Source organism: Dromiciops gliroides, chromosome 4 (assembly GCF_019393635.1).
Source record: "Dromiciops gliroides isolate mDroGli1 chromosome 4, mDroGli1.pri, whole genome shotgun sequence".
In the NCBI taxonomy this organism is placed as follows: Eukaryota; Metazoa; Chordata; class Mammalia; order Microbiotheria; family Microbiotheriidae; genus Dromiciops; species Dromiciops gliroides.
In genome coordinates, this window is record NC_057864.1 from 471,723,295 (window position 1) to 471,737,336 (window position 14,042).

The 14,042-nt window shown below is 45.4% G+C and overlaps 1 protein-coding gene across 6 annotated transcripts in view; it reads right to left on the reverse strand.

Annotated features, from left to right (window-relative positions):
- Nucleotides 1-389: 389 nt before the first annotated feature.
- The window catches only part of AUTS2 (activator of transcription and developmental regulator AUTS2), a 1,257,436-nt gene continuing 1,243,783 nt past the window's right edge, over nucleotides 390-14,042 (reverse strand). For all 6 annotated transcript variants that reach the window (XM_044002368.1, XM_044002370.1, XM_044002371.1 and 3 more), the window contains 4 exons: nucleotides 12,956-13,033; nucleotides 10,332-10,415; nucleotides 6,992-7,214; nucleotides 390-3,310 (listed from right to left, as the gene is read on the reverse strand). In XM_044002368.1, the coding sequence (XP_043858303.1) occupies nucleotides 2,053-3,310; nucleotides 6,992-7,214; nucleotides 10,332-10,415; nucleotides 12,956-13,033 (1,643 nt within the window). In that variant the 3' untranslated portion in view covers nucleotides 390-2,052. The remainder of the gene's footprint in view (nucleotides 3,311-6,991; nucleotides 7,215-10,331; nucleotides 10,416-12,955; nucleotides 13,034-14,042) is intronic.

Genomic DNA, 14,042 nt, shown 5'->3' on the forward strand with positions numbered 1-14,042 from the left:
AAAGATGGCCGTTGCACACAAAAAATCAGCGGGGGGGAGTTTAGTTCACATTTTTTAATAACATGGCACACTTTACATTACACAAGAAGTCTCCGCTGATGAGGAACATGCTGAAGAACCTGCCACTTCATTTTGCTTTTTCACATAGGGTCTAGAAAGGACTTTATTACATACAGAATAAACAGCAAAAAGGTCGGTATAGAACAATCTCTTTACAATACTGAAAACTACCACTACAGTTCCAGTGTACATATTCGTTGGGGTTTTTTTTTTCCTGTTGCTGTTGTTCTTTAAAAAAAAAAACACTGCACAACATCTGGAATTCACAAATCCGAAGCTCACAACTAAACCTTCAGTTTACTACTAAAATAGATCTCTCTGCTCATTAGAAACAACTGTCTGTACTTAAGACTTTTTTTCTCTTTTCTTTTTTTCCTTTTTTTTTTTTTTTTTGCTTTTTGGGGTTTTTTTTGGGGGGGTTATTTTTTGCAAAAACAGGATAACAACTTCAGATAGCACTTTAATACGCTAGAAGACCAATGGAACTAATTTTATTTCATACATATATTTTACAGTCCAGTAGACAAGATATATTGTATTTTCTCTGATAGTAAAGTCATATTCTCTCCAAATATGTGGACAAGAAGCTTAATGTATTATAAAAAGTGTTATGAAGAGACAGAGGATGGATGCAAACCTTAAAACAAATATTTTCACCCAGCCTGTGTTGCTTTCTGGTGTCTGCATACAACAAGGCTGACCTGGTAAGCTCTTCCCAGACTTTATTACCAACTGAAATACAATGAACCACAATGAGAAATTTGCATCTTCAATTCATTAACTATCAAACACAGTAAAAACATATCCATCATCTTAGAAAACTAATAGCTTTCTTTCAGGATTTGTTTGGGTGCCATTAAATGCCTTATTTTTTTTTTTTTAAAGAAAAAAGTAAGTGTGCACAGAGGGGAAAATGATACACTTGGGTGGGTTGGGGAAAAACATGGTTCCCAACAATAGGAGGTGTGTTTGCAGAATTACTGGATTGACATTAACAAGATCTTGGGACTTCCTAATATCTATCTGACATAAGAGTATGTTCATCACCCAATTCTGGCATCTGAAAATCCCATCCCCTCTGTCACCAGCTGCCCCATGGCCCAATGCATGAGACAATACTTTCTCCAATGCCCACAAACAATGACTTCAGGTGAATGGCTCCAGAGCCTGGGGTCTAAATTGCTAAGAAAGATGTTTCTCTGTTTAAAAAAACAAACAAAAAAAGAAAACAAGGAAAACAAGTCATATCACATTAAGAGCTCGTTCAGGGAAAATATGACCTTAAGTATGTTGTAAATGGATTTGAAAAGGCTCCTTTGAGTAAGAGGGGCTTCTGTTAAAAGCCCTAACATTCATTGCATAGTTGAAGGGGTTTAGCTGTCTATAATATATGGGAACACAGCATAAGCGGACCGTGTTCATCAATATTAAGTTTGCAAATAGCACATTTTAAGAAGTATTCATGTATTATGTGACTTAATTTTATCTATTTACATTTATACAAAGTAAAGCTTTCATCACATCCTTTTGCATATATGAACCGTTAAATGCCTACAAAGCCGCCTTTTTTACATGAATATGTACATGGGCTTCCCTTCTGGTCTGAAACAGCTTTGTACGGTGGGTTCTGTTGACTATTTTTTCAAAAGGTTCAGTTGTTTTCCCTCCCCACCCCCCCACCCCCCAAAAAAATCTTGTTTGTATAGTCATCTCCACTGTTTTCTTTTGGTTCAAATCAAAAAAGTTTTGTACGAGAAACAAAATAGAGTAGAGACACAAAAGCGTATGACTTGGCTAAAGATCTGGAAAATTTCAACATATAATATACAAAAACATTTCAAAATCTTTGCACTCAAGTCTATACATTTTTACAGGGGGACGGAGGTCTGGAGTTTTTGTCACATCCACAGTCCGTGTTAATGGCGCAGTTCTGTGTGTCTGCCTAACAGTACGTTCATGGATAAGTTTCCTCTCTCGCGCGCGCTCTCTCCTTTACCGGGCTTCAATATCCTTAAGGGTATGGGAAGGAGGTCGCTCCCTCATCTCTGCTGACAGAGGAGTAGTCCTCCGCGGGGAGACTGGACGGCCCCCCAACGTGGAAATGAGTGGCGGGGGTGCACTCAGAGCTGCTGTGGGAGGGGTCTTGTTAAGAAGTCCGTTCTGGTGTCCCGTGGTTGGGCTGATTCTGGGATAGTGCATGCTGGGCAGTCCTGGAGTGATTAAACCGGGATGGGGGAGATGGCCGTCGAGGGCGGTGGGATGGACCGAGTGGAGGCGGGCGTGCTCATAATCTTCTCGGAGCATGTGCAACCGCTCCCGTTCATCCAAGTGGCCTCCCCTCTCGTGCTCCCTCCGGGGGTCCACAGAGAGGGGGTGATGGTGATGATGGTGGTGATGGTTATAGTCATGGGGCTCCCTGTCCCTGAATGACCGGTCAGCTTCGTACAGCCGGGGAGTGGAGAGGCGGTGAAGGGGGTCGTTCCTCAGCAGGAAGTCCCTGCCCAGTGGGTCTCTCCGATGGATGTCCAGTTCTCGGTAGGGATCCCTCAGCGGATCCCGGATCGGGTCCCAGTGGAAAGAAGGGTATGGGAACCGTTCTCCTCCCGGAATGGGGCTGATGCCCATGAATGGCGTCATCATGCGAGTCCGATCCAGGCCGCTGATGCTGTTCATGGGGTGGATACCGGTCACTCCCACGGTCATGGGCATGGAGGCCAAGGGTCCCGGGTGTGCGCTGGACGTCGCCGAGACGGGCGGCGGAGGGGGGTCGGCTGACCGGTGTGTCTGAGGTCCCTCCGGCGGCCCGTCCTGGTCCTCCTTCCGCTCCTCCTTCACCTTGACCTCGGCCCCCCCACCCTTCTTCGGGTTCTCATAGGCCGGCTCGCTCTTCCTCTCAGCCTCGCGGCTCGAGGTACTGTTGGGCCTGGCGCTCTCCACCACGGGGACCCTGGCGTATGGAGACGGGACCCTGGGCATCTGCTTGGCCTCGTCCACGGCAGCTCTGCCGTCGTGCCCGTGGGTCTCCTTCTCGGGAAGGTGGCTGTCCTTCACCTGGTGCTCTTCGGCATTCATGTCTTTCCGGGATTCGGAGTGTTCCCTCTCTCTCTCTTTGGGTTTGTCTTTCTCGCGAACCTCGGTGTTCAAATGACTCCTCAGCTGTTCAGCGGAGCTGCGGGGGTGTCCCAGGGAGTTCACCGGGAGGACAGGTGCTGGTGAAGGATGGCTGGCGTGGCGCTTCTCGATGCCCTCCCTAAGAGGAGAGAGGAACAAGGAAAGAAAAAAGAAAGACAAACGGCGGTAAGGTTCCTCATTTATCAGCCGGGAGCAGAGCTGCAAATGAAATGAATGTGTGGGACGGCTGGCCGGGGCCTCACTCCCTTCAGCCGCAAAGGCTTTCCTAAGATCTAAGCCTCTGACTGTCTCTTTTGGCATAAGGGCAGAGAAGAAGAGGTCTCCTGAAGGAGCCAAGTTCATTTAACCAAGATGGCGCCGGGAATGAGCGTCACAAAGGGGGAGAGTCTGAAGGAGAAAGGAGTCGGGGGGACAGCTGCCTCAGGCACAAAGGTGAAGAGAGTCATCTATGTGAGAGAGGGATGTGCCCCTCGACCTGTCTGCCCAGCCCCTGAGGATCAAGTACATGTCCACAAATGATCATTGAAAAGAGAAGCTGTCTTATCTTTCAGTGAAAATGACTTCCCATCTCCAAAGCCTGGAAAAGATGACTCTCCTTTTATCTTGGGAAGCTGGTATCTAACTCAAAGACGGGCAACAGGGAGCTATGGGAAGAGCGCCCACTTTGGACTCCAAGGCCCTGGGTTCGAATCCAAGCTCTTTCCACTGACCACCTGGAACCTTCTCTGTACAATGAGGTTGGAGAAGATGATCTCTTAAAGTCCTTCCATCTTGATAGCTACGGTTGTACCAAGACTGGGCAAAGATCACAGGCTTGTAGGAAGAGCTCACTTCTAACTGCAGGATGGACAGTGGAGGTACCGGGCAATCCCAGACAAGTAAACAAAGTCACTGAGAAGAAGGGGTAAAAATTAGAGAAGAGAGACTCCAGCACGGAGACCATTTTGCACCAGGAAGATAAGAAAGACTAATAGAATGCCCAAGGGAAATGATAAGAAGGAAAGTAAACTTCGTAAGGGTAGGGCTGGTCAGGTTCTTTTTTCCTTTGCTCCCAGTGGCTGGCGCACAGTAGGGAGCAAAGCTCTAGAAAGAAAAAAAGGATCATGGGAAGGAAGGGGAGGAAGTGTTTGGAGGATGAAGGATCTTCAAGGAGGACATTTCCCTAAGCAGGGACAGGGATAGGAACAAATACCAAGCTGGGGTATTCCGACTGTGAATCAGAAGGGAGCAGAGAGGAAGGTGAGCATTATGTTAGAAACTCACTAGAGACATGGAAGAAAGCAGCAAAAGAATGCCTCAGCCCAACCATGCCAAGATTATAGGCAGGGATGGCTGGAAGGAATCCCTTCTGGAGTCTGAAGGACAAAACGCAAGTTCTGTTAGGAAGGCAAAGAACTTCCATTCCAAGCACGGCGTCAAGAGGGCTGGACTTTGGAATTGGGAGACTTGGGTTCAAGACTCAGCTCTGTCATTAGCTGGCTGACTTCCCCCTTCTAGGCCTCAGTTTACTCCTGAATAAAATGGGCTTAACCATTGCTAGGAACACCTACATCCAAGAGCTGTCAGGAGGATCGAGGGAGATTAGGGATGTAAGGTCCTCTGCAAGCCTTGAAGAGCAAAGTAACATGGAGTTGTCATTATTATCATTAACAATAATAATGAGGACGATGGCAGCCAACAGAAGAAAAAAAGCAAACAACATGGCAGAGTGAGAAGGGTCCCAGAACCTGGGTTCAAATCCTGGTTCACAGGATTGTAGACTGAGATCTGGAAGGGATCTTAGTGGTGATCTGGTCCAACCCCTTTACTTGACCAATGAGGAAACTGAGGCCCAGAGAGGGAGAGATTTACTCATGGCCATATTGCTAGTCAATAACTGTGGTGGGATTGGAAACCAGGTCTTCTGAGCCCAAATGCAGGGCCCTGGCCATCATAGCTGGTTGCCTTCCTGGTTTCACCACTCACTGTGTGACCCTGTAAAATTCATTTCACTTATTTTGGCCTCAGTTTCTCTATGTGTAAGATAAAAGGGGTGGGCGAGATGGCCTAAGCATCCTTCCAGCACCAAGTATGATACGAAAGAGAAAACGGAGATGCCTTAAACAAAAACAAAGCAGAGAAAAGAGCCCCAGCTTCGACGTAGGCTACCTGATTTAAGTTGGAGAAGACGCCCTAGGCCTGGCGGTGAAGATAAACCGGTCACCTTTTGTTACTGGGATAGAGCTTCTTTCATGTCCCTACACCCTACGTCCTTCTTCATGGAGAAGGATCGTTTTTTGTGCCTCACTGGATATTGCTCTCTTGGTCGGCCATTACTGGGAGTGGGCATGGAGGGGGCTGGTTTGAGTGGGACAGGGGGCCTCTCATGGGCCGCCTGGGCAGCTGGAACACTGGACTTGGGGTCAGGGAGACCTGAAAGTCTGGGAAGACCAGCCTCAGATACTGACCAGCTGCGTCATCCTGGGTGGTTGTGAGGCTCAAGCAAGATATCATGTAACTTGTCTTGCAAACCTTCAAAAAACCCAAATTCTTGGGGTTTTTTATTATTATTATTACTATTTTTCTCCTCTCAGTGGTCAGCAAGTTGCTAGCTATCAGAAGTATATGGCCAGTCTTCAAACAGTAGGTGCTCACCCCTTGCTAATTAACAAATCAATCACTGTTAGTGCTATACAGAGACACACACACACAGAGTCTTCATAAGCTTAATAGAGTGAATGAGTAAATTTATGGCTTACAAAAGCCAGAAAACATTCCCTTCAACGATCATGTTTTGTTTTGTGTGTGTGTTTTTTTTAAATCACACCAGAGAGATAAATATACTAAAAATACACTGCTGTAGACTAGCCACATCTGAGAGTCTGCAAGAGGAAATGGTTCTTGGGTACTTCCTGATACATGTATCTCTAAGATCACTGCGCTTCACTACATGCTTAAAGAAATTTACAGAGAAAATGGTTTGATATTTTGTCCAGGATGCTTTGAGGCACATCAGCCAACAAACATAAGGAGGAATATTCTCTTTCATATCTCACTTTCCTCTAATCAACATGTTAAATTATTGGTTGCCTCGTCCAGAAATTTAAAACAAAAGTAATTAGGAAACTTTTTTACCTTGGTATTCATAAGAGCCTACTATCACACCTGGCACATAGTAGGTGCTTACTAAATGCTAATTGATGGATCAATTGTTATCAGTGCTATACAGAAACATGCAAACACATACACACAGGTGGGGAGATTTATTTCATCCCCCATTTGTGAGCCCCAGGACTTGAGTTCTGAACATAATTGGAGAAATACATAAACAAGGCAATGAAAATGTGGCTTTCAAAAAAAAAAAAAAAAAAAACAAAGAAAGAGAGAGTGAGAGAGAACCTGAAGATGATCAAATGAATCGTGTGCAACTTGAAAGAAAACATGGGGTTGGTTCATGCTGTGTGTGAGCACTGGGTTCCAAGCTGCGGCTTGCTGCAGAGTATCATCTTTCTAGCTACTAAGATAGATATTTTTCAGGAAAGAGGGTCTGACTCTGGGGTCCTGACTGAAGGGCATATCTAACTGGGCACATCACGACACAGTGGGACAAGGGATGGGCCCAGGTGGTACTCTCTTCGCCACATTGAGGCGGCTGTTGCTAAATTCTCAGCGAGAACACCAGGCCCGGGGAAGAGGGGGGTGGGCTTGGTGGAGGGGGCCAGGGAGGGGGGGGGGGGCTGCAATTCACACTCTGTGGGCCAAAGAGAGAACTTCCCATTTTCAGACTCGACAAGCACTGGGAATTGGTGGCTTTCCGTACCTTTCTTTGTCATCTTTACTAACGGATGAGTCTCGTTTATCTACATCTCTATCTCTGTCATGAGCTACTGCGGACGAGCTGCGGTCCAGCTCCCCTGGCTTCAGCCAGGGCGGAGGGGTCGGGAACGATGGAGGCGTCCGGTGAAGCCGGTTCCAGGGTTCGTGAGGGTTGCTAAAGGTCTGCACACTGGGGCCATCCTTGTGGCCGAACATTGAGTTGGGTGCTGAAATGGTGAAGTGGAGAACAAAGACCGTTTAAGAGAGATTGCGGAAATGGCTGCCAGAAAGGTACTTACCGTACAACTTTTAACAGCATTCAGAGTTAAAATGAATACATATTATTGGGAGCTGGAAAAGGAAAGGAGATTAATAGATTCATTAGAGGGGTGGAGACACGGCTCACATTCTTTCTTAAACCTCCCGGATGGACGCAGGGAAGGAGATGAAGGGAAATCAAAAGGGGGGTGGGGATGGGAGGAAGGTGACGGCCACTTCTGTGGCTGCTGCTTATGCCAAAAATACACATGGGACTTGAGAGCAAGCGGGTTTAGGCACATGCAAACCTTCCAGGCGGTGCATCCAGAGGTGCCCATCTTCCTGGTGAGGCTTAGAAATCCTCTAGTCACCTTCCAGCCACTGTGGGTTTATCCTGATATATGTGTCGTCTCCCCCATTAGGCTGGGAGCCTCCAGAACTTAGCACAGTAAACCTGGCACACAGTAAGTGCCTAATAACTGCACACTGACTGTTTGGGTCTTTAAAAAATTTATTTCTGCCCAGACTTATTTCAAATGTTTATTTAGGAAGCTGCCAGGGAAGAAAATCCCTTCTCCCGGTATCTGCAATGTATGGTCTAATTAGAGTCGTTTATTATTAGTTACTAGGTTATTATTTATACTTGTATTAGGGTAAGGTATCAAAAAAGATAATATTCATAAAAAGCACTTAGCAAGTGGTTAGTAAAATGCTTATTGACTTTTTGGGTCTATTTTCTCATTTTTATTTTTATCTCAGACCTGTGATTTCCATTGCAAGCTGCCAGGTAAAGAAATTCCTAGCAGTGCAGATAGGAACCTTCTCTACAATGTATGGTCTTATTAAAGTTATTAGTTATTGGGCTTTTATTTATTATCTTATAAGGTTAGGGATCAAAGGAGAGAATATCTGTAAGAAGTATTTAGCATAATACCCAGCACACAGAATATGTAAATGACTATTCTCTCCCCTTACTGAGGTTGCCTAGAATGGAGGTATCACACTCATACTCACAAAACTCCCCCAGAGTAAATACTTAACCAGATTCACAATTTAGAAATCCTTAACAAAAATAAGTAAAAATACAATATAACATAAACAATGTTAATTTGTGGTTTTCTAAGTTAATATGCTAAAGGCATGTATAAAATAGGTTTTTTGAGTTTGATACCCCTGGTCTGGTGCATTGATAACTTAAGGAATTTATCCAGGGTCACACGACTAATTTTCCCTAGCTGAGATTTGAACCCATGTTGTCTTGATTCCCAGGTCAGCTTTTTAGACATTATGTCAAACTACCTCTCTACATCAGGTGTTAAAGCTTGTCTATAGAGAATTTGCTCTCAGTCTTATCCATACCAATCCTAGGTGGAATAACAGCTTTTACCCTCCTTTACCCCAGATATCCTTTAACATTGGGGGGAAAGGGTTGGACTACAGGGCCTCAAAACATTTGAACTATAAACTAGCAACTGGGTCTTGGGCAACTCACTTAACTAACTTCCCAAGACTTCAGTTTCCTTATCTGTAACACGATGCTGTTAGACTTAATGGCCCTCCAAGGCAGGAGTATGCTAGTAAATATTTAACAACCAGCTTTTTTTTGGGGGGGGGGGTAATGTATGACTCATTTTAAATCTACCTTATTAACACATTCTCCACTTTCTTAAATCTGGATAATTAACAAAAGAAGCTCTGATTTGTAGTATTTGCTCATCTCCAAGGAGTAAATGCTCACAGTGAAAATTTAACAATCATATAGCAAGTTAAAAAGTCTTTTCTAGTTCTAAATCTATGGCCTTTTGATTACTATTACTGCCACTCTCCCCACAATTATATTGCCCGCTTAAGACCTATAGCTAGTTTTGCTGTTGTTCAGTCATTGACTGTTTGTGACCCTTTTTGGGATTTTCTTGGCAAAGAAGCTGGAGTGGTTTTGCCATTTCCTTCTCCAGCTCATTTGACAGATGAGGAAACTGAGGTAAACAGGGTACAGTGACTTGCCTAGGGTCACACAGCTAGTAAGTGTCTGAGGCCAGATTTGAACTCAGGTCTTCCTGACTCTAGGTTTGGCCTTCTATCCATGGTGCCCCTAGTTGCCCAACAGCCAACTAGTAGATCCCAACAAATACATTCAGAGACCAGGTAGGCAATGCTTGATCTCAGGGAGTAGCATTTTGACAAGGTTGCTGACCGGATGTAGACTCCCCCAGCCCTCTCTCTCCCTATCCCCACCAGAGCTCATGACCACCTGACTAGGTGAATCTGTTAAGTCTCCAGCCCCTATAAGGACACAACAGCTCTGCCTGCAAACTGCGCCTTTCTGTTTTGTGCTTTGATGGTTTTTAATCTTTCGGGTGGGGGTGAGGGATTCCCAGCCTGGTTCATCAATGACTAAATAAAGCCTTTGGAGACCCTTCTATGGCAAACTCTTGCAGAAGCACCTTCCTTTCTGGATAACGCACATTTAGGGAGGCCGGTCTCTCCTATAGGAATAATTACAGCACACAGTCAGCTCTCTACATTGGAGTTATGGCTTCTTCCTCTTGGTGTTTCTCCCATTTCTCCTTTTCATTCCTACTAAAACCAGAGGTGAATTTCAAGAGCCACCCTGACGACTCGCTAATTAGCTGGAGTAAGTTTTTAGTGAGACAGGAAGAGGTGAAAAGATGTTGAGGCTTAGGAATTTTAATTACCCCAGTTACTGCTATTCTAGTCTCTCGTTACCCAGCAAAAAAAAAAAAAAAAAAAAAAAGCCACAACAACAATACACTCATTATACTTAAGCACCCAAGAGCTTTTGGTCCTGTGTAACAGAATAATTGCTGGTACTTGTTTCATTCTTTGTTATCTGTAGTCTCCAGCTCCTAGCACAGTGCTGGGGACGCAGTGGGTGATTAATAAATGCTGGCGGACTGACTGATTGATCTGTGTCTCCGATGGTCATATTTTTCCCTTTCATACAGTAACAGAGAGAATCTACAGCAAGTTAGGGTCAAGAGAACTTCAGGCACTCAGCCCAATGGGGGAAAAAAGAGGTGGGGAAGGGAAGTTAGAGGCAGATTCAGAAAGATGAAGGTACTCACTAACTGACGGGTTTCCAAGTCCTCCGAAGGCATTGCCACCCACTGCCGCGAGCCCAGAGAACGTGGTTGGTCTGTTGAAAGGCTCTGCAAGCAAATTTCAGAAAGAATGATTATGGGGCTGTACAGGGGGATGAATACTGATGGACGTCCCCGCGTCGTCGACTGGCTCTAGCCCACGGCTCCTAAAAGGTTTTCTTTGTTTGATTCTATCTCGGATCTGAGGCCCCATGCCATCACGGCACTGTGGAGCCACTTCCTACAGGCAGAGTCAGGGTGTCCCCTCCTGCTCAGCCCGGTCCTTTACAAAAGGTGGCCAGAACCATCCAAGCCGTAATGTTCTGTTCACCCTTCACACGCTACCAAACGGGAGTTATCCTCGGTAATGAGGCTAAAGGACTCTCTCACTGGGGATCTTGGCTTCTGGGGAAAAGCTTCACCACAGACAAGAGCCCAGAACATTCTCCCGCCCTCCCCTCTACCTAGGAGAATTCTTGGCTTCCTCAGAGGCGCAAGGCACTACCTGCTGCATGAGGGAGGTCCTTACCTCTTAGTGCTTTCACCTTTTCAACATGACTTTGTCCATACTTTGCATTTACGAAACCAAATTCATGCCAAATACCTCCCTGTGTTAGCTCCAGGATGAAAAACAAACTTCTAGGTTGGCTTTCAAAGTCCTCTTAAAAGGGAGCCTTACTACGTTTCCAGTTTCCTTACACCTCATTCCCACTTATACTCGGGGATCAAGCTAAAAAAGCCAACCATGACTTCAACAGGGCCTTTCCCCCAACCCCTAAGGAGACTGGCTGTCCCCCATATCCCTGGAAAGCTCCGTCTTCCCTCCCTAGCTCCCTTCAAGAGAAAGCTCGTGGCTTCCACCTTTCTTACAATACCCTTTTCCTAGAATTCCTAGCTGTTCACCCCTTCTTCCCCTTTCAGATTTTCTTCTTCTTCTTTTTTTTTTTTGCAAGGCAATGTGGGTTAAGTGACTTGCCCAGGGTCACACAGTAGTAAGTGTCAAGTGTCTGAGGCCGGATTTGAACTCTGGTCCTCCTGAATCCAGGGCCGGTGCTCTATCCACTGCGCCCCCTAGCTGCCCCCCACCCTTTTAAATTACCTTTCAGTATCTAGTCTGCAAATATCTTGTATGTATCTAGTTAGTCTGTACCGCTTTCCTCCCATTAGAATGCCTGTTCCTTGAGGGAAGTGGGTTGGTTTTGCCCTTAAGGCAGCACCTTGTACAGAGGAAACCCTTCCTAAATGTTTGCTGACTGACCACCAGAAGGTAAACTCCGGGAAGACGGAGAACCCTGACCCTAGAGTCTCCAGTAAATATCCAAGGAACTAAACTGAATCTACAGGGAATGCTGAGAGATCAGGGGCTAGGCTTCACTTGGAGAGGCAGCACATTCCTGGTGCTTTCAATTCCAAATGAAATCTCCAATCTGTATGTGTTGTGCCTGGAGTATAAAGAGGGGGGCAAGGTGTAAGAATCCTAGAAACAGAGGAAGGAGCCATGTTTTAAAAGACCATGGGGGGCAGCTAGGTGGCATCGTGGATAAAGCACCGGCCCTGGATTCAGGAGGACCTGAGTTCAAATCTGGCCTCAGACACTTGACACTTAATACCTGTGTGACCCTGGGCAAGTCACTTAACCCCCACTGCCCCGCAAAACAAAAGACCATGGGGGGCAGCTAAGTGGCGCAGTGGATAAAGCACTGGCCCTGGATTCAGGAAGACCTGAGTTCAAATCTGACCTCAGACACTTGACACTTACTACCTGTGTGACCCTGGGCAAGTTACTTAAAACCCTCAATGCCCTGCAAAACAAACAAACCAAAAAAAAGGCCATGGCCCAAGGTGGTTTCTGCTGCCTTTCTCTGGGCTTTGGTGGAAACCATGACTGACCAAGAAAAAGGGGCAAAAAAGAAATTACCCACTCTTTTATTAGAAAGACAGGAAAATGCAAATATGTTCTGCATGACCACAAATATATAACTTTATATCAAACCGCTTGCCTTCTCAATGAGGGGGGAAGGACATTCAAAATTTGAAAGAAAAAAAAAAAGAATGTTAAAATTATTTTTACATGTAATTAGGGGGAAAATAAAATATTAAATTAAATTTTAAAAGAGATGAATTTACAAAGTGGGAGGGCTACCAAGACAAAGAGTCTCCTGTTTCCTAAGGTCCGTTATAAGCAACCAGATCACAAATCCAAGGATGGAAAGGGAGAGAGAAGTTAGCAGCTTCCCCTCTCCCAATCTCCACCTTATACCAGCCCAGACATGAGCCCCAATTGGCTTTCCCTTTGAACAGGGGGATGTTTTACACCCACTGCACTAGCAAATTAAAATAAAACAAAACAACAAACAAAAACTCAGTACTGTTGGAGTCAGTACTAATGTCTGGCGCTCGAGGATTATTTTGAAATTTAAAACAAGAAGATCCTGGACTTCTTTAAAAACAAGTGTGCCTATGAAAGACAGCAGTGTTTTCTTGGGCACCCATGCCTGACAGACACACAGTCCTACCACCAGCTTGTCTGGGAACCCATCAACAACCTGCTGACCAAGTCAATTCAACCATGCCCGGGCCAGGCGGCTTTTGTTAAACCCTCCACTTACCTAAGTGAGCGGCTGGGTTGAGGAAGTTGCTGTGATGGGGTGGGGGCCCAAAAGGGGTCCCGGCTGGATGTGCAGCACCTACCAAGCGTAACACAAGGAAAATGAGAGTCACAAGGAACACTGAACCGGAGCCAGCCTCCTCTGGGCCAGTCCGTTCCTCATGGATTCAGAGCTCTCACCGTTGAGAGCAGAAAAAGAAAAATGAACATAACTGAAGTCAGTTCAGGTCCCCGTAGGGAACAAATACTGTGGAAAAAAGAAGTCCCTGCTCTTGCTAAGACACAGAAAGAAAGGCATTTTTTTCCTCCTGAATGCAGCCCTCCTCTTTCCTTCCTTCCTCAAGTGGGCTTGCCAAACACCAAAAGAGTGGTGGGCGTATATAATGATCAGGACACGTCCTTGTTGCCAAGTAATGTTCCCGGGGACTGGAAAAGGCCAGAAACAGGAGGGGACAGAAGGGACGAGACCACACAAGAGCAAAATTTCAGAGCTGGAGGGGGGCGGGGTCCTTTTAAAGAGGAGGTGACTGAGGGGCAGATAGAAGAGGGGCTTGAGCACTGTTTCTGAACTGAAGGCTGAAACTTTCTGGAAATTTCGAGCAGCGATTTATTAAGACTTTGTCCTAAGAAGAAGGGAGAATAAAGTCTTGAAGCAGGAAGAGCGGTTTTTGTAGAGAGGCCTGGGTTCTGGGCCTGGCCCTGGCCCTGTGAGCTCAGGCAAGCAAGCTGCTGCATCTTTTTAGGTTCCGGTGTCTCACCTCCAAAATGAGGGGACTGGGGGGAGATGACAGCTGCAATTCCCCCCTGAATTTAACTTCACACAGTTCTATTTGCAAATGCCTTTCTTAGGGGGTCACATTTCTATGGTCAATTGTAATCCCTTGCTTGCAGGTATCATGAGAGTATTATAGGTACAATGTAATGTGATAATAGAGGTATAATATAATAATAGGAATGATAGTCATGTAATAAAGCTTTACTAGCTTAAAACTGCACAAAGACTTTTGGGACATCCTGCATAACACGATATAATATGACATAACATAGTAACATAATACAATGTAACAAAATAAGACATAATATCATAA